The following is a 21122-nucleotide window of genomic DNA, read 5'->3' on the forward strand; positions in this document are numbered from 1 at the left end:
GTGAGGGGAAAATATGATTACTGTTCTACGTTTTATTTACCTTGGTATATTTTCTTTCCTGTGTTTGTGATTTATGCTCACTGCTTCTCCTCCTATCAAATATCCAATGCTGCCTCCGAGCCTGACATACAAAAAAACCCACAAACCATCCAAAGCAAATGCCCGAAGATTTCCGGCTGTTCCCTGCATATTTCCAATGTAAATGAAACTGCCTGGAAACTGAGCACAGGTTCCATGTTGCTTGAAACAGATTTCTGTTCATTTTCAGAAATGGAGTCTACTCTTCCCCTCAACTCACCAGGTTCCCTGTTCCAGAAACGAATGGCTTGCCCACACAAGCCCATCTAGCTCACTTAGAGGCCATTTATGGAGGCCTTGCCCTTTTACTGTCAACAACCTCCCTGCTACATGCACGTGCGCACACACAAACTCTCACACTCCCTTTATTCCATTATATCCCTTACTTTCCATGCAAATGATTTAGCTCCATTGTCTTTGGTATCAACGGTTGTCCATCTAGAGTGCAGTAACAGCCTCCTCACACCAGAGAGTGTGTATGATTTTGAATTTCAGTTTCTGAGAATGCAGTTCTGTTGGTGGCTCATTGTACTTGAATTAACGGGAGTGTCGTTGCTTTCTTTATTTAACTGCTATGAAAGTGTCACCAGTGAATGTTATCAGAATTAAACTTCCAAGATTCCCATTTTCCTAGTGAAGTTAGAAACAACACTCAGCCTTATACAGGTTGTGGTGACGGGACCCGCTATTGTAATTGGATGTAAGGGTGCAGCAGATGTGCCTGCCAAGTTTTACAGATACAATTCTACTGGCAAACAAACCTCAGCATCCTTTCTTAAGCAGTGGCTCAAAAGTTAATCTAGTCTCCGTCTGAAGGAGCAACCTGCACATTTACAGAGCCCTCAGTCATCTTTCGGATTAATTACTCTGTTCTGAAAATCTCCTGAGGCTGTCTTTCATAAACAGTAAAAGCACCAGCTCTGTCTGGCTGAGGATCCACTTACTCCTTACTTGAGTACAATGGATATTACACAATTACAAGTGGAACATAAGTCACTTCTAGTCCTTGACAGACTGCAAACCCGTTTCAACAACAGGTTCACCAGTGAATGCCTTCTGACCTTTTCGCATCTGCATTTTAAACCTTGAAGCCTGTAGGTCTCTTACAGGACTCTCAAGCACTGAGACTAGAGAAAGACTTGGCCAGAGGCAAAAGAAGAAATTTCTGCTCATTTGGAACAGGGTGCACTGGATTCCCGTAAATGGGACAGATCTGTGTCCAAATGGATATATAAATGTCCCTTAACTACTAACATTTGGCTTCAATTACAACATTTAAACACCAATTTGGTTCATTTGGAAACACTTTTGCCAATGAGGAGGTTGGGCGTAATTCTGAATCCAAGAATTTGTAGTCTCAGCTGTTGATCCAGTGCAGCAGTAAGAGGCATTTAATGTTAGACCTTCTTCCTTCTTCCACTTATTGTTTGAAGAGTTGATAGCTCGTTGGTGTTCATAATCAGTACTGTAAACGAGTCACTTGTATCACAGATAACATGTTTCAACTGACCATATGGAAAATAGCTGATGCATTATCTGGCTAAATAATGTAACTAGCTGCATAAATGGAGGCTTTTGGAAACCTGTCTCTTAATGGAACACTTACTTGGAACATTTTTTGTCTGTTTGTTTTCCAGGTTCCTCAATAAGCAGTGAGTCCTCACCGGTTTCTTCCCCAGCAACCAACCACAGCTCTCCTGCCAGTACACCCAAAAGAGGCCCAATTGGACCCATCCTTGTCCCGACAGCTGGTCACAGCGTTCCCAGTACACCCCCCGTGGTGACCATTGCGCCAACTAAGACTGTTAATGGACTTTGGCGGAGTGAAAGCAGGCAGGTGAGTACATGCAAGCATCGCGGGCAGCTCAATCCGAAGCCACCGGGATCTGGGGAAAATGGTGAAGAAACAGCCATGTCACTGGATTAGGAAGGTAGGTGTGGACTTATTGGGTCGAAGCGCCTGTTTCCACACTGTCGAGACTCTAATTCTAGTATTCAAAGGGCCAACACTAATGCTCCTAGGGACATGGGTTCACATCCCAGTGGAGCTGCTGATGGAATTAAAATTCAGCTGATGAAATCTGGATCATAATGTGAGTCTTTGTGATGGTGACAATAAAACCACCACTGATTGTTGTAAAAACCCTTCATTTGGTGTGGACTCGATGGATCGAATGGCCTGCTTCCACACTGCAGGGATTCTATGATGATTCTGGACTCTAAGAGGAGTGAACTGCACTCACCAACCTTTGAAGTGAATGGGAATTGGCCACAGGGTTAGAGTATTACAGGCTCAGGTTTTTATCCTTGCAACCCCAGGAAGACCTGCTTTCAACATGGGTCACCCTGGTCAACATTAATATTTGATTCTTCCATTGATGTTTGTACCAGTGGGCTGCCTTTATTGCTTATTTGCAACTGGCAGTTGGGCCCAATCTTTTTCTCTGCTGTAACCCATACTGGGCATTTTACCTCAGGATCATGTTTAAAAGTATTTCATGGCCAATTACTTAAAGAAGTGTAGATACTGTTGCGATGTAGGAAACGTGGCAGCCAATATGTAAATTCCTGCAAAAGCAGTGTGATCTCAACCAACTGAGGGGCATTTTTGGGGGAATCTTCAGACCTTAGCTCCAGCCTGACCAGCTCGGCTCCTGTTTGCTGTCCAGGATTAGCTGTTGAAACAGGGTCGGGGACATGTCCCAAGGATGGTGGTAGCTTTAAGGCTCTGAATGTATCTGAAAAGATGACAGTCTCCAGACGGACTTGCTCAGAGATGCTGATATTAGTTGCCGGTTCTCAAGGGTTTTAACTCTTTGTGTGATGTTGTTAATGGAAGGGGAAGCTGACATTCAGAGTCCCGCGTGTTTCCACATTACTGCAAGTGAACACATGCTCCGCATGAGTCCATTCTTAATGGATTAATCAAATTATTAGCCAAGTAGACTGGGAGCAGCAGCAATCAGTGTTCCAGCTAATTGTCTTATTAAGATACTGCTCAATAAAGCAAATTGGTTCAGGTGCGAGAGAGTAAAAAAATGTTGTCTTCATGTCTCAGTCTGTGCTTGAAAGGCTGCCTTAATGAAACGAGCTAGGTGGGGAGTGAGGTAGTCGTGCCACAACAGACATTTATAATTCTGATGGAAAACGGTGGATGCAAATATTTGGTTTTTGTTATGCTCTCCCAAAGAATAATTGATTCTCTGGGGTCCAAAAGCAAGCAGAATTTGTTTGCCTTTATCTGATTTGCATTCTAGTAATCCAATCAAGAGAAGAATCTATCGGTGGCCCTTGCGTCGAAGTTTCTCGGTTTGCTTGTCAGACATTTATTGCATTTTAAATTAAAAGATGCAAGCATCGTTCTGCTGCTGCTTTAGTGAGACTAGCCGGGACCGGCTCTGTATATGAATACTTCAGAAAGGAGAGAAGGAAGCTCCAATGCTCTTGAGGCGCAGTAAATTGTTCCATTTTACAAAGCTCTTGGGTTCCTAAACTCAAATGTTACCGTCATTTATAGAGTGTTTTTAGTGGCAGCATCAGCTTCAGTTGCTCCAGTGCAGTGAACCAAGGGAAGTGAAATCTTTATTGAGAAAAGTGCTTTCTTCCTGAGTGTGTTGAACTTCTTTTGCTTGAAGGCTTCAGCCTCCCCCTCCGTCCCAGTCAGTTCTCAGGAGTGCTGACTTGTGCATGGATACAATTCCACATAGATGCTCCCAGCTCCCAAGACTGTTAACCAAGAGGCAATTCATCACTTTCTTTAAAAGAAGAAAATTGGAAATGACTTTTCTTGCTTGACTGCTCCATAGTTTGTCAGTGTTCAACGTTGTCAGTTAATTTACAAATCACTTCAATCATTTAGCTTTATGCAGGAGGTGTATGGATATAATGGAGAAAGTTCAGATAAAGATACATTTCAGGATGACAGCAGAACCAAGAGGTTACAGAATATGGGGAAAGGATAGTGCACTTCTTTCCAAGAAAGAGAGCCTGGGGAAATGATGAGATAACACGATTAAAGTCCTTGAGATGACGCAAGGTTGTGATAGGCTGGATGTAGATGGGATGCTCCCACTGCGGGGGTGTGCAAAGCTGGGAACCAGGCGGCAAAGTGCGTTTGAGACCACAACCAGATTGGCCTTGATCTTATTGACCAAATGGGGCCGAATGGCTTCCTTCTGCTCTCAGGTCCTTAACTATCACAGAGGTTAGCTATGAAAGTGATCTCAGAGTGCTCATGTCATTGGGCTAGTAACCCAGAGACCCAACATTATGCTCTGGGGACATGGATTCAAATCCCGTCATGGCAGATGATAGAAATTAAATTTAGTGAATAAATTCATTTGTAATTATAAAAGCTCGTTTCAGTGACGGTTACCAGGCAGCTACTACGTATCTGCTCTGGATGAAAAGATATCTGGCATTCTTACCTGGTCTGGCCTACATGTGACTCCAGTCCTACTATAATGTGATTGACTTGTAACTGCCCTCTGACATGCCCAGGTAACCCACTCAGTTCAAGGGCAATTGGAGATAAGGAATAATATTGATGCATTTGAGGAAAAGCTAGATAAATGCATGTGTAAGAAGGATTGTAAGTGTGTTCAATGAAGTAAGTTAAAGCGAGAGGTCACATAGGAGTATCAAGCACAGTGACAAAAGAGATAATGATTTTATTTTCATACATTGGTCCTTAGATAGGAGTTTTCCAGTCCAGGGGACACCATTTGCTTGTAGTGCCAGTCCAAAAGGGGCTCCCATTGAAATCGGTTCATTCACTCTGACCTTTATTTGGGTTCAATGTGACAATGTGTGACCAAACACAGCATGATTTCATCCTCTGAGTCACCATTGAGTACAGATTGTAAGTGCTGTTTTGGCTATTCTTTCATTTAATAAAAGTGCAAAAGATGTTTGGTGCAATAGCCATGTCGACAAAAAAACGCACTCTAAGCAATTCATAACAGCTTCCTCATGAGCTCCATCTGACTGGAGGTTCTAGTTACAGGAAGCTGAGTTATTGAGATAGGAATTACATAAAAATATCACAGATGCTGAAAATCTGAAATAAAAGCAAGATATGCTGGAAATATGCATCAAGTCGGGCAGCATCTGTGGACAGGAAACCGATTTGATATTTCAGGTTAATGGCCCCTTTCAAAGCAGATGAATACCTGCATTAAAAGGGTGTTCTAGCTTACACAGAGTAGGACTAACTTTTCTCCCAAGTGCCTTGCGGCTTTTTGCCCAGTTTTAGAGAAATACTGTCCACGTGACACACTACCCTAATACCCACAAACTCTATTTAACAGCATTACCTCAAGCGTATTGTGGAGTCCATGCAATTATCCAATTGAAACTTGAATCTGAGTTAGCCGAGGTCTGACAATCTATCGTGTGATATCTCCATGGCTGACTGTGACATGAGTTTGACCCTCTCCTTGCATTTGCTGGTGCGAACGAGTTGAGCTGCATCATTTAGCACGAGTCAGTTCAAGTCTGACAGTGTTCACTTTCACAATCACAGAAAGGTTACAGCACAGGAGGACACCATTTGACCCAACGTGTTTCCTCTGGCTCTGAAGGAACAGTTCATCATAGTGGCACTCATTGCAGCTTCTCGCCATACCCCTGTGCATTCTTCCTCTTCAGGTAAAACCCAATTCCCCCTCGATTGAATCTATCCCTACCACACTGTCAGGCAGCACACTTACAACATGGAAATTTGCCTCCTCCTCTCCCTGATGCTTCTTTTGAGAATCACCCTGAATCTGCGCCTTCCCGTTCTTGATCCTTCCACGAATGGGAACAGTTCCTCCCTACCTACTCTGTGCAGTCCTTGTAAGTCTCGAAGTGCCTCAATCAAATCTCTCAACTTTATCTTCCACGAGGAAAGCAGTGCCAACTTCTCCAATCTGTCTATTTCTGGAAGCATTCTTGTGAATCTCTTCTGTGCCCTTTCTCAGGTCTTCAACTCTTTTCTGTACTCTCCTGCTGCCCAGGATTGAAGTTATTACTTCATTTGAGACTGAAGTCTAAAAGTTTGCCATAACTGCTTTCTTCTTGTAATCTCTGCCCCGTTACTAAAACCTAGGGTATGACACATGTTATTTAATATGTCCTGCTGTCTCACTTGCTGAAGGAATTCATAATGGTCACATTTCTCTCTTCATCTCAGCTGGTGCCCTCTCCCTGCCCTCCTCTGTTTATGTCAAGCTCATTCACTCACACCTCCTCCTGCCTGAAATGCATTGAACCCTGGCTTTGACTGAACTAATGGGTGCAGCGTGTATACAATGTGAGTCTAGCTTTCAGGGGGTCAAGGAAACAGAGGTCAGACTGTGGTATGGAGACTTGCAGTGGCAGCTGGAGCACTGCTCTGGAGGTTATCCCATTATTGTCTTATGTCGATTCTTAGGTTATAATGCTTGATCCAATAGAGGGGAATCTAAAAAATCAGCCAACAAACAAGAAATAACACTGCTCCTAAGGATGAAAACAGCCTCATTCAGCAAAGTTTGTTTTAAATACATTAGGATCCAGTTCCCAAATAGAATGAATTGGTGGAACAGTCTAGCATTTAGACTGAAGGCTGGGCCCATATCAAAAGAATGTCAATGGGGTTGGCATGGATCCAATAGGAAAGGAAATGAATGGGCAGTCTGGAGTGGTTGTGGGTCTGTCCATGATTCTTTTCTCTGACTGACTGCCATTTTTGAGACTTGAGTTTTGTTCCATTTGATGTGCATCTTTCAGCCCATCTCACTCATGCTGGCTCTCTGAAAGGAGGGGAGTGGTGGAGGGGGGGGGGTTCGTTCAGTTGGCTGGATAGCTGGTTTGTGATTCCAAGTGATGCCAATAGCATGGGTTCAATCTGTGCACTAACTGAGGTTAACATAAAGGGCTCTTCTTCTCAACCTCTCCCCTTTGATTGACACGCGTTGACCGTCAGGTTGAACCATTGCCAGTCATCTTTCTAATAAGAGAGCAGTCCTGTGGTCTACTGGGCCTCTGGCAACTTTGCCTTTCTAGAAGAACTATCCAATTAGTTATATTTCTCAGTTCTTTCTTCACAGCCCTGCATTCCCACCCAACACCCCTCCCCCTTATCCCACCATTTCATGTAAAGGTCTCCTCGAAAGAAAAGAATGCCAATGTTGCAATCATTGTCTGGCAGTCTAACACAACAAGCTGAAACCAAACGCCACTGGCTGTTTTGCCAACTTCAACAGTCAGAGTTAAAGCCTGCTTGATGGAGTAGGCGCCAACACAGCAGCATTGAGGTAAAGATCCAGTAAAATGTAAAATAGCATCAGTGTGAATCATCATTATCCATGGAAGCCCACTGTCCTGGTGAGAGATCTTCTCCATCAACAGTTTTGAGAGCTCTTGCGGCAGTGAGTTGAAGCTCTGCTGGATTGCTTTGGTCTAATCCATAGTGACAGTGGTGGCAGCGCTTGTGGCAGTGAATTCCAGATATCACTCATTGATACCTATCAAATCTTACAATTAAAGCAAGCCAGCTTAAATGCGATTCCTCATGCCGTGCATTGGTGCCAATCCGCTGAATAATTCTAGTGGCTTCACTGACTTTTGTATAATAAATAAAAGTCCAAATTTGACAACCGCTGAAAATAGTCCATATGACAGCTGCATTAGCCCGATGTGTGTGGTTCCCTGTTTGTATTCCCTGCACGTTGCTGTTAAAATCTGCTGTGTAAGGTCTTGTGTATGGTTAAGGAGTGACAGAGTGTATACTGTGTAAACCAGCCACACACAAACAGTCTGTTAGTCTTCTCCTGGGTGCAGCAATATTATGCTTGGCAGTTCAACTGTAAATACTGTTCATGGTTAGAATGCAGCAACAAATCAAGTTGTGTTTTGAACAAACTGGCGTAGTATTTTGGGAAAATGTTCTTGTTCACTGATCTCTTCAACTATGTGGTAATGCTTTTAAGTTGCTTTGTGGTTATGCTGCCCTTGTGGATTATACTTAGTTGAACTGCGAAACAGTGCATGAAACAAAGGCTGGAAGGACAAGAGGCAACTGGCTACCTTTTGAGACATGAGCTACATGAAGTAGGAAATATTTTAAACCAAGAGATGCTGGCTTACTGTTTATCCAAAGCCACAGTCCAGATTGGTTTAGGGTCCACTCTCATATTTTGTCTGGGAAGGCTAGGTTATTGACGAGAGATGTGGATCTGCATCAAATGGGGAGATGTCAAGCACTTTCCCACAGGAGAAAGGAGATGTTTAAAAGTAACAGAAGGAAAAGGAGAAATAAGAAAATCATTTAGTTATATATTTCTGTGTTAGCAGTGTCCCCTCTCTTGCTGGATGCTGTATGAGGTAACTCTATTTCTCTTGTAGAATGCTCCCAGATTCTAGTGCGGGACAGCATGAAGAGAACAGGCAGTAAAAGAAACAACATGCCACAACCACTCTGTCATGAAACGAAGGGAGGTTCAGTGCAAATTGGAACAGCTAGTTTGTTGAGGATCACATGAAGTTCTCAAAAAGCAATCATCAGCCCTAAGGTGTCACTTTAACAGCCAACATTATAGTCACTCGTTTTGAATCTCCTGGCTTACTCTGTTCTGGCATTAACGGAGCTCTCCCCCACATCCCGACCTGCCCCTGGTGATTTGTGAATGCTGCTGCCCCCTTTCCGAACTCTGCATCTGCCTAGCACCTAATAGAGAGCAGTACCGAATGGGACAGTTAAACCGGCAGAGCAATGCCCTGAGAGCAGAGAAGGTTAAAAGGTGACCTCAAAATTATGAACACTTGTACAAAAGGATATGCTGTTTCCACTAGTTGGTATATCAGTAACTAGCGGTCACAATGTCAAGGTTGTTACCAGGAATGAGATGAGGAGAAACGTCTTTACTCAATGCGCTGTTAGGTTTTGGAATGCACTGCTGGGAGAGTGATGGAGGTGGATTCCATTTGAAAGAGAGCTGGATATATATTTGAAAGCGATGAATTTAGAGGGCTATGGAGATAGGGCTGGAGAATGGGATTAGGTGGGTAGCCCTTTCAGGAGCTGATTCAGATATGGTGGAATGAATGGTTTCCTTCTGTACTGTGAAATTCTAAGCAATGCTTTCATTCTGAGAAGCCAGTATGAAATTAAAGCACCTTTTCTGAGATTGATCAGCTATATATTGACAACAATAACAATTAGTTGTGTTACTCTCCCGAGCAGACAGTGGATAAGTAGGTTGATAAACTAATGGCCTACTCCTTTCCTGTGTTCTTATGCTAAACCAAAGGTGTCTGAGGAGATGTGGTCAGGGGGATTAGCCACTTCAGGAAGATATCCAGGATGTTTTTGTGTGGGGAGGAGGGTCAACTCTTGGTAGTGTCTCATTATCAGACTTCAACCAACTTAATTTGATATAAGTTTGTTGACCATGGACTTTATTTTTTGACTCACTGGGATTTTGTTTCTCTCTGCCTGCTCACTATGCATGATGGGAACTGCTCAAACTGACGTTTCCTGTTTCTGTTAAATCTGTGCAGCTGACTGCTCGCTCAGTTGCTTTTGTGGCAGGAAGTTGCAGTAACCACAGGAAGAGAGAGAGAGAGAAAGGACCATTGGTAATTTTAGCTCAGAGACCATTTCAGACAACCCTCGGGACATCATCGAAGTCACAACCAGGAGGTTCATTCGCCCTCAGCACTAGTGGGGAGTTTGAATACAAATTAGCCAGAATCAGATGAAATGAATAGAATGCATTTGATGGGCTGAATGACTTCCTACAGTTTCTATGTCTCAATGGGGTTGCTGCCACTCCCCAGCGAGTTGTGTAACCATTGACATCAATGAGCTTCCAGACTTGATTCTGTGCAGAAAGGGTTTATAATCTCATATCAAAGCGAAAAATTGCAGCCACTGAAAATCTGAAACAAACATAGAATGCCAGAGAAACTCAGCAGGTCTGCCAGGGAGAAAAACAGAAGTAATGTTTTGAGTCCAGGATGTATCTTCTTCAGAACTGAATTGTATCTGAGTAAAGTAGTAGTTTGGGCTCCTTTCATCAGGGCCTGGACCAAAAAGGACAATTTCCTAGTTTGGGTCATAATTTGCTGGGACCTGCTGAAGCATTCATGTGTGACCATTAACTAAGTTTAACAATGACAACAAACACCTACATAGCACCTTTAACAAGGTAAAGCATCCCAAGATGCACCAAAGAGCCAAAGAATATTTAATTGGATTTAGTTATGATGTCCTTCTTGCAAAGTGTCCATGGACTCTCCATCAGACCATAATCAGACTTAGACCACTCAGCCCATCATGTCTGTTCTGGTATTCAATCTTAGCTTATATGTTTCTCAACCCATACTCCTGCCTTATCCCTGTTGCCCTCATCCCCTTATCAATCAAGAACCTATCTTAACTCCATCTTAAAGACACTCAATGACTTGGCCTCCACAGCACTCTGCAGCAATAAATTCCACAGATTTCCCACCCTTTGGCTGACGAAATTCCTCATCTCAGTTCTAAAGGGATGTCCCTTCACTCTGAAGGCTGTTCCCCCCAGGTCCTAGCCTTCTCTACTTGTGCATGATGTGCATAAAAACATAAGGAGGGGCATTAGAGAACTCTTCCTCCTTATGGAGCTGAACAAGAAGGAACATTAAATGCAGAGGCATGACCTATAAATCCAGAGGTTTCTGCTGGAAATCAGGAATAACGTGTGCTGTTAGTAACATAGACTGATCCAGCAGCGAAGGAGTCCATTGCGCCAATATGTTTATTTGTTAGAGTTATCCAATTCATCCCCCCCCCCCGCCCCCGTCCCCAACACACCATTTACTATTCCCCCACAACAATGTTGTGCTTCTCAATTATAGTAGATAGCCCTTGTATTAATTACAGAATCCTGAAGGAGTGAATGATCTTTAAACTTTCTCAGCAGCTTTTCTGGGACTGGCTGGGCCATGCAGATAAGGAAAGCTCGATCCTACTCTTGTAAAGCATGTCGGGGTGTTTAGGCTGTCAAGTCACTACATAAATGCAAGCTGTCATTCAATTCATAACCCATAATGGGTTCCACACAGTTGAGGTTTATAAGTTCATAAGGTATAGGAGCAGAATTAGGCCATTCGCCCCATCGAGTCTGCTCCGCCATTCGACCATGGCTGATATGCTCCTCACCCCCATTTTTCTGCCATCTCTCCCTCTCCTTTCAACTTGTTTCCAATTAAAAATCTGTTTAACTCCTCCATAGTGAGGTGGAGGCTAGCCAGCATTCTCCACTCCCTGACTGTCATCCGCTGGCTCCTGAGTGTGGAGTGTCGATGGCAGGCTACTTTTCAACAGACACTGGACACACAGAATGGACAGTTGGAGGCAAGAAACGGGTGCTTGAATCATATGGAACTGTACCCTAGCAAGGAGTCCAATCATTCAAACACTTCAGAACCAGATCATCTGGTTGCTTATCACATTTGCCGTTTGTGGATACTTTGTGCTCAAATTGGCTGCCATGTTTCCCTCCACTAAAACAGCAACTGCACTTCAAGGGGTAGCTCATCGGCTTTAAGGCACATTGGGACATCCTGAGGCGCTACAGAAATTCAAGTTTTGTTTACCGTCTTCAGGAGCAGAGGGGAGCGAACCGGGAAGAATTTTAATGGCCAGTTAGATTCTTTTTTTGCTGAAGAAAGGCCCGTCTACTTCAAAGGGAGTGCAAGGGCCGTCATGTGATGCCTCTTTGATCTGATGGAGTCGTGTTTTGCAAATAGAAAGTGCCTGAGTTGTTTTTTTTTCCCTCGGGTGGCCTGACATTGAAAAGAGCTGTGGGTCTGCACTGGCTCTCTGAACTTTGATTTTGACTTCTGTTGACATTTTCTGAATCACTTTTAATGCTTGGCCGAGCTCCCAGGGTTCCGGGGGTGGGGGGGGGGGAGGGGAATGCAGCCTCTATCCCAGCAGCATGAAAGATTCACCACCTTTCAAAATGGGGTTCCTTGAGTGAGAGAGAGAGAGAGAGAAATTGCCCTGGCTGAAACCTCTTCAGCCCCAATCCAATGTGGATCCACACCTCAGCTCAGAAATAACATTACTGACATTTAATGTGACATGTTAGCACGTTGCAGTCAGGAGGGGTCAGCAATTATCAGCGCGCACGCCTCCGCTAGAGCATGGCAATCTCTTGAGAGAGGAAATGGTTCACCAAATGTGACTTCCTTTCTATGAAATTGCAGCCACTACCCCTTCTCAAAAGTTTCTTCTCAGCACTGCAAGGCCTGTGGAGTCAGGGCAGAGCTGACCTGTGGTTTCTTTTTGTGAAATGGTAGCTTAGGAAGATTTTGCTCTTTCTCTCATGACTTGTTTACCTGAAGTTCAGCAGCCACCCCTTTATTTTTCTTCCCTTTCCTGTCTGAAGGATAAGGGCCACAGCTGAACGTGACGTTCCCAGTCTGGCCTCGTGTCAGGGAGAGGTGGGAAATGTGTTAGACGGTCTCCATTAGAGTGACTGTCCCCTTGAGAAGAGGTGGCGAGGGGGGGGAATATAAGGACGTCGCAGAGGTGGTCCCAAGCCAGTATTGAAATGTAACGCTTAATTTGCACTCCTGTTGGGAGTTCTGCAGTTATGGGCCAGTGTCAGTGGGGGAGAAAAATTTGTCTCACCATAACCTGCGGCCTAATAGACTGACTGAATCCTGCATGATAGGCTCTTAGATTCCCAGTGGCTGGGAACAGGCTTCAAGTGGCAGGAGGTGTTGCCCTAGGAGCCTGAGGGAACAGGCCTCATGACAGATTAATGAGCAATAAGCAGAAAGGGAGAGGGAATCCAGAGGCATGGGCTGCCAAAGGTTTCCTTTTGATGGCCAAAGGAATCACTCCTGGACCATAAGTTGGTGGTAAAATTGAAAGAACTTACCTTTTTAGGGGTTTATTCCAGTGTAAAATTTGCCCTCCTCCTGTGTGGCCTCCTTCTGGGATCTGGATTCAAATCCCACCATGGCAGATGATGCAGTTCTCCCAGAAGGAGAAGTCAAACAGTGGAGAAGAGGTACTTCAGCCAATTGAGTCTATACTGACCGATCTTCCAGTACTTGACCCATGTCATTGAACACTGCGATACTTCAGGTTGTCCTCTCTGGGGTGATTCTTCACTGCTCAGGCTTCCCATTAAAATGTAACTGAAAACTGTGCTGTGTTCCACCCTCACTCACCCTAAGAAACATCATGCAGGGCACCAGGATCATAGCCTTATCATTTTCGAATTGTCCTTCTACCTTGCCCTGCTCACTGGGCGGTCAGACAAGGCTTCGGTTTGAAAGGTTCATCTGAATGCAGAATCCACACAGTTATTGTTACAAGTGGAGCATTTCATTTGTGAATTTGACTGTGATGAAGAGGAACAATTTCAAGCAGACTGGCAGATCTGCAAAGGGTATGTTGGAGGGGCCTTTTGAAGGCTCACACTGCACGTCTGACTGAGTCATAAATCAGGTGCAGGCAACGCTCTTTAATTTTTCCTTCTTGCTCCTTTCCAGCCAGAACCAGTGTCCAGGGGCCCCAGCAGAGAGCGAATGCACACAGAGTCACAGCACCAGTCAGAGAAGGGAGCTCCATCAATCACGTCTCATCTGCTGGGCACCCCTTATGCGTTTGGCCTCACTCACAGCACGGTGGTTCAGGATTCCCGATTCCCTCCTCTCAAGTAAGTTAACGCAGCAGCGACCGGAACCTTTTTGTAATTTTAACAAATGAATTCTCAGGATGTTGGCATCACTGGCCAGGCCAGCTTTTATTGCCCATCCCTAATGACAGGGAAGCAATGGCCCAATGGTATTGTCACTAGACCATTAATCCAGAGACCCAGATAACGTTCTGGGGACCTGCTTTTGAGTCCTGCCATGTCAGATGGTGAAATTTGAACACAGTAAATATCTGGAAGTAAGACTGAAATGATGACCATAAATCCATTGTCAAAAAAACCCATCTGGTTCACTAATATCCTTCAGGGAAGGAAACTGGCATCCTTACTTGGTCTGGCCTGCATGTGACTCCAGACCCACAGCAATGTGCTTGACCAAATCCTGGTCAGCTAGGGATGGTCAATAAATGCTGTCTGGCCAACGACACCCTCATGTCAGGAATGAAGACGTCAAAACACAATTGCCCAAATGAGAGCCAACCACATTGCTGTGGGTCTGGAGTCACATGTAGACCATACCAGGTAAGGATGGCAGTTTCCTTCTTTAAGAGACACCAAATGATAATTGACAATGGTCTTGATTAAACTCTTAATTTCAGATTTTTGTTTTGAATGGCACTATCTGCTGTGGCAGGATTTGAACCTAGATCCCAGAACATTACCTGGGTCTCTGAATTAATAGTATGGCTATAATACCACCAAGCCAAGGGTAGAAATGGGGTGGGGCCGGGCTTGGGGGGTGGGGGAGTGTTTGGTGAACAGTAGGTCAAACATTTAAACTGACACTCGACTGTGCACTAAAATCATGAGGAAATGTGCAATGTCATTTGTGTGGCCATTCTTATTCCATTGTGACGTTTGCAGGGCGGCACGGTGGCACAGTGGTTAGCACTGCTGCCTCACAGCGCCAGAGACCCAGGTTCAATTCTCACCTCAGGCGACTGACTGTGTGGAGTTTGCACGTTCTCCCCGTGTCTGCATGGGTTTCTTCCGGGTGCTCCGGTTTCCTCCCACAGTCCAAAGATGTGCAGGTCAGGTGAATTGGCCATGCTAAATTGCCCGTAGTGTTAGGTAAGGGGTAAATGTAGAGGTATGGGTGGGTTACGCTTCGGTGGGTCTTGTTGAGCCGAAGGGCCTGTTTCCACACTGTAAAGTAATCTAATCAAATCTAAATCGGGGCCTCGATTATCTGGGCCCAAATCAGGTTGCCATGGGACACAGCTGACTAAAAGGAATGGAATAGCCAACTTGAATACTGGCCTGTCCCTCTGTTCCTAAGCCTGCCAGCATTTAAACAGCAGGAATGTGAAGTCACCCACGTTGTAAATTGGACACATTTATTGTAATAAAATGTCCTGAGATTTCTCAAGGTGGGTTGGGGGTGGGAGGCAGTCAGCCACAAGGAGCTGTATAGATCCAAACAGCTGCAGTAAAGTGGTGCCATGTGCTGCTTTGTTTCAAAATTGTAGTTTTGGCAGAAACCTGTTGCTCAGCCATTAAATTAGCCTATCCTGCGATCCAGCCCCATATTCATCCAGGCTCATTTTGAGATTAATGTCCTTAACATTTTGTTCACTTCTGGACAGATGCCAGAGAAACAGTTGCTGAGTCAGGCCAGAGCTGTGCCTCATCTTCCCCATTAACTCCCTGCCCTGGTCACTGTTTGACTGCCACTCCTTCTCCCCTCACTAATTAAAGGCCCAAATTCACCAGAATAGTTTTAACTGTATGCCCGGAGGGTTGCAGCTTCACATCCCGGAATGGACCCAGCTCCTGAATCCCTTCACCTCAGAACAATGCATGCCCCTTGTCTCTTCAATCACACACACAGCAGCGCACTCCTGGCACAGCCAGATTATTGCCGTGTTGATCATTGTGTGTTGTCTGTCAGTTTGAGGAAAGAACATTTGTAGAGGATGATTTCCCAAGCAGCTGGGGATGGGACTTCTCTATGCTGAGACATTAAGGCAAGTTGCTTGTCTTCCTGTGTCTGCCTTTATTGCCTACTGTTGCACTACACCATCCGCATGACTTGCACCCAGTAATATAAGATACCTCTCCAAGCTGCTGCTCTTGTCAATCCTTTGCCAGTGCTGGTTCCTGGACTGTGAGGCAACAGTGCTAACGACTGAGCCACCCAGTCAGCCTTCAGGTCAGAAATCCAATTCACCTTATTCCATTGTGCATTTAAAGGTGCTGAAAGCAAATATTTGAAAATTGATTACACTTCAGGCCTTTAAAAGCATTTCTGCCAAGCCCACTTCTTTAATTAGATTGTTATCTGAAGAGATAATAATTTAAATTCTAATGTTAAAAAAAACTTTCCGTGGAGTTAAACTTTGAGTACAGATTTTCCAGAGGAGTTGTGGTAAAGGGTAGTATTTGTTTCTGGAGGGCACATGCTAATGCATGATAATGAAACTCGTTCTGATTTGACTCCCCACAGTCTGCAGCGACCCATTCCTCATGTGGTCACACCAGGGGGTGTGCAAGAAGAATATCTCCGCAGCTTCAGGCCGTATCACACCGGCGAGGAGCTCCGCATGCCTTCGCTGCCGCCAATGGGCCTTGAGGCAGCTGCGACGGCCTACTACCACTCCAGCTATCTCACACATCACCCATTCCCTCACCCAGCTTTTCGGTAAGGGAGACCTGTTCACTTTGTTGGTGCAGTTTGAGGCCTATTCCTTTGGTGTGTGTGTGTGTGTGGCGTATGTGGGGATGCACGGGTAGGTAAAACAGAGAGTTAATTGTCCTAAGTTGCAATGCTCTTTGGTTGTCATGCAGCTAATGGAGTCAGTGACATGCCACAGGAAGGCTCAGCCATTCCCTAGTTTGTGTTGAGTGAAGGCAGCAGCAGAACTGTCTTGCTCCTGGGCTTACTATTTCCTGCACTTGAGCATTGTGAAGTCTGAAGGCATCGATTAGCATCCTGCTTCATGGCTGCTGTCTGAGGCTGGACCAGGAATCGTCCTGACTCAGCAGAGTTACCATCATCTGACAGAATTCCTGAAACCTGTCCATTTGCCATTGAAATGCTTGTCTACGCTTTTGTCATTCCAGAGAGAACATTCCAATGCCGTCCTTACCCACCTCTTGTTTCCCACCCACCACAGTGTTTACCTCATCAAAACCTCTGCTTCCTGTCTCCGAACGCACACCAAGACCGGTTCTGCTATTGCCCCAGCGCTCACTCACCACCCCCCTCCTTATGCCCCATTCACAAACGCCTCCATTTTAAATTCGCCCACCTCACATTGTTTCCACCTTCACTCTGTTAGCTCTATAACCTTGACCAGCCAGACCTTGACCAGCCAGACAATCTGCTAATGAAGAAGAGAATGGACCAAACATCATTCCCCGTGGTATCCAGTGACTGCTCCTGGAATGTGCTCCATGTGTGGCTCCTGGCTGAGGGCAGACCCCATCCCCATCTGAGCAAAGGGTCACTGAAGGGAGCATCACTCTGAGCTGTAATACCTCTATACAATACTGCTGGCAGTAGACTTCAATACAAGCATGATGAAGGGCTTTTGCGCCAAACATCGATTTTCCTGCTCCTCGGATGCTGTCTGACCTGGTGTGCTTTTGCAGCACCATTCTAATCTTGACTCTAGTCATGATTTGGAGATGCCGGTGTTGGACTGGGGTGTACAGAGTTAAAAATCACACAACAGCAGGTTATAGTCCAACAACGAAAAGGCTGGAAAATCTCAGCAGGTCTGGCAGCGTCTGTAAGGAGAGAAAAGAGCTGATGTTTCGAATCTAACTGACCCTTTGTCAAAGCTAGGTCAGTTGGACTCGAAATGTCAGCTCTTTTCTCTCCTTACAGATGCTGCCAGACCTGCTGAGATGTTCCAGCATTTTCTCTTTTGGTTTCAGATTCCAGCATCTGCAGTAATTTGCTTTTTTTTTATAGTCCAACAGGTTTAATTGGAAGCACACTAGCTAACGGAGCTAGTGTCACACCCACCTGATGAAGGAGCGACGCTCCGAAAGCTCGTGTGCTTCCAATTAAACCTGTTAGACTATAACCTGGTGTTGTGTGATTTTTAATCTTGACTCTGATCTTCAGCATCTGCAGTACTCACTTTTGTCCAAGATAACCACCTGAGCATTGCAGATAACCACTGAGCTGTGGGGGGAGGTGACAGGGAATGTGGAGTACTGTTCACCCATAAATGTGGAATGAAAAAGACCATCAATCAAAGAACGCCAACACTTGGCTTCCAACTTCCTTGTATTTCTTTTTCTTAATGGGGATCTATATTGGCCGGTTTGAGACAATTCGGATTTAGTGGTTGACAGGAGCTGAAGAGGCAAGAGGCCGAGAGACCAGTGATATACGTACAAAAGACTCAATGGCAACACAAATATGATTTGCTTTCCCCAGCAAAATGACAGAAGGAACCTGATGTTGAGGCCACCTCCTCTTTGACAGAAATACCCAAGTTAAGTTTTGAAAGTGGGGGTCTAAGTGGAATCTGAAGACCTTGCATCTTGTTTTTTTTAATGAAAAAGGTGTGAAGTGAGGTTGTTTCATTTTTGCCTTTGCATTACAGTAAAAATAAGCCCTGTTGCCATTGGTAACAGACATTGAGAATTGATGAGGTTCTGCTCACTGAAATGTGAGAGTGGCATTTTAACCTGGCTGCAGGAGAGGGGTCGTGGCAGTGGGAAAGTTGAGGGCAAGCAGAACACATTTGGGTTCAGTCAAGCTTGACGGAATCATCACTTGGAGTAGGAAACAACCCCAGTGGGTGCCCACACCATCTATCTCTGTGAATTGACACTCGCACATCACCAAGATCATTTGCAAAAGTGTATACAGCCCCAATATATGAAAGAGCATTCGGCTCTTTGAGGATCCCCAAAGTCGACTAGCTTCCCAACACTCATTATGCCCACAATTGAAGGATGAGTTATCAGTCTGCTGGTAAGAGTCTTACCTTCAAGAAAGGAGCATCATGCAAGTGTGAAACACATTCTCCACTTTGTCAAAGTTAAACTTTGAGCTAACCATAAACAAGACCATCTGTGTCCTTGGGCTGAACTTTCTCTCAAGATATTGCTGGCAAAGTTCTGTAACCTAGCTGCTACTGTAACTTATTGATATACTGAGAGTGCTTGTTTTAAAATGGGCAGCTGATCAGATTTCCTCTCGTCGAGTCCAGACTTTCTATAAGCATTCCTTCAGTGCAGACCTCATGAAGCAAAGCACCATTTGAATCCTTTCTTCTTGACAGTTGTCAATCCTGTACTTAGCAAAGGTGCTCCTTAAATCTAGCTGTTGTTGCAACACTTAACCTCCACATTGCAAGGACGTTGGAAACCACGTGTTGGCGTTCTCTGATCGATGGTCTTTTTTGGTCTACATTTATGGGTGAATAGTACTCCACATTCCCTATCACCTCCACTCCCCTCCCCAGTCTATGTGCACCAAGAGAGGGATCCATAGAGAGAGAGAGAAAGTGTGTGTCTGTCTGTCTGTGAGTGTGGTTAGAGGAATGGGTGTTGTGCTTCAGCAGTGTTAAAGGGACCTCAATAAAGGTGGAAAAGGAGGATGGGAGGCAACGTCTCAGCCCATTCTTCAGAAAAGCCCTTCCAAGTTCCTGAGTTATGTTGCACAGACTGTCCAGAATAGAAATGATTTGATTCAGCTGTCATTCCTTCCGCTGTGTGACTGAAGAGAGAGAATTGGTGAGTCCTCCACACAGACTATTACACCATCTCCCCCATGGCGAAACGTCCTTAACCCAACAAGTACCACCCCAGGATGGATGACTTGAGCTTACCAAAAGTAACATCACCATCACTGAGGTGAAGGAGTACACAGCCTACTTAATAGGCCTCAACTTAAGTCTGATAGCAGTAATAACAGATAAATTTCTTCAGAGTAATGAAACATGTCTTCACAGTAGTGATTATTACACTGAATGTGATACTATATCAAGAAAGGATGGGGTCAAAGAGGTAGCTTTAAAGATGCGTCTTAAAGGATGAAAGAGTGGCATGGGTGAAGAGAGGGAGTTCCTGAGGTCAGGGCCCTGGGCGCCTCGAGGCCCATCTGCTGATAGCAGTGAGATGAGACAGTAGTGTATTGTACTGGTGAGTTTGAGTAACAGATTGTCAAGAAGGAATTTGACTGATTGTGCTGTTTCTTCTTTATGTTTGCAGAGTGGATGATTCATACTGTCTTTCAGCCTTGAGGTCACCTTTCTACCCGATTGCAAGCCCTGCCTCCCTACCTCCCCTTCACCCTTCTGCCATGCACCTGCACCTGCCTGGAATGAGGTTCCCAGCAGAGCTGTCTCATTCTCCACTGACTGCCCTACAGTCAGAGCGTCTGTCAGAGAGGTAAACCTCCAGCTACCCTCAGTACGCCACGTGCAGGCTTTAACCAGCATGAGAAATATATGAAAAAATGTTCAGAGTTAAACAGCTGACTTTCTTTCTGGCGAAAATAATCAAAGGCAGAAAATGCTGGAATTTGAACTAAAAGGACAAAGTGTTGAAGACATTCCCCCAGCAAGTCATCAAGCATCTTTCGAGGTTGATGTTCATGTTTCAGGCAGGGGTATCCCACAGTCGAAACGTCAAATGCCATTCCTAATGCCAGTATGGAAACAGAGAAAGCTGGAAATGCTCACTAGATCAGGCAGAGACTGAGAAATTGTAGATACCGCCTGCTGTATTGAGTTTTTCCAGTTAATATTTCATAAATTTTGAGCATCCGTGGTATTTTTGCTTTTGTTTCTCGCTCAGCTGTTTGTCAATAGGGTGCACATTTCCATTCATTTGTTAAAATGCCAGTGTGACTGTTCCTCCTCAGTTTTTATTCCATGCTCTCATATGCATATGTGAATTCAAGGGCTCAATCTGCTTTGGTGGAATTTGACTTTTAACACTGTGGATTTCTTGCTGTGCCGGTCCTGGCTCAGTTGGTAACAAGTTGACTTGCAAGATTCTGGGTTCAATTCCCACTCTCAGGGCTCAAGCACAGAAATCCAGGCTGACACTCCACTGCAGTACTGAGGAAGTGCTGCACTGTCAAAGGTGCTGCCTCTTGGATGAGACTTTAAACTAAAGCAAGATTTGCCTGCCCAAGTGAAAGATTTGTGGGCAGCATGGTGGCTCAGTGATCAGCACTGCTGCCTCACAGCTCCAGGGACCCGGGTTCGATTCCAGCCTCGGGCGACTGTCTGTGTGGAGTTTGCACATTCTCCCCCTGTCTGCGTGGGTTTCCTCCGGGTGCTCCGGTTTCCTCCCAAAATCCAAAGATGTGAAGTTAGGTGAATTGGCCATGCTAAATTATCCAATGTTCAGGGATGTGCAGGTTAGGTGCATTAGTCAGGAGTAAAT

At 44.9% G+C, this 21122-nt stretch overlaps 1 protein-coding gene across 12 annotated transcripts in view; it reads left to right on the top strand.

The window, feature by feature from the left end:
* The window catches only part of gse1b (Gse1 coiled-coil protein b), a 627491-nt gene that overhangs the window by 548089 nt on the left and 58280 nt on the right, over window positions 1-21122 (top strand). For all 12 annotated transcript variants that reach the window (XM_072595890.1, XM_072595892.1, XM_072595895.1 and 9 more), the window contains 4 exons: window positions 1716-1915; window positions 13597-13763; window positions 16207-16401; window positions 19938-20117. In XM_072595890.1, the coding sequence (XP_072451991.1) occupies window positions 1716-1915; window positions 13597-13763; window positions 16207-16401; window positions 19938-20117 (742 nt within the window). The remainder of the gene's footprint in view (window positions 1-1715; window positions 1916-13596; window positions 13764-16206; window positions 16402-19937; window positions 20118-21122) is intronic.

This window comes from Chiloscyllium punctatum, chromosome 26 (assembly GCF_047496795.1).
Source record: "Chiloscyllium punctatum isolate Juve2018m chromosome 26, sChiPun1.3, whole genome shotgun sequence".
Classification (NCBI taxonomy): Eukaryota; Metazoa; Chordata; class Chondrichthyes; order Orectolobiformes; family Hemiscylliidae; genus Chiloscyllium; species Chiloscyllium punctatum.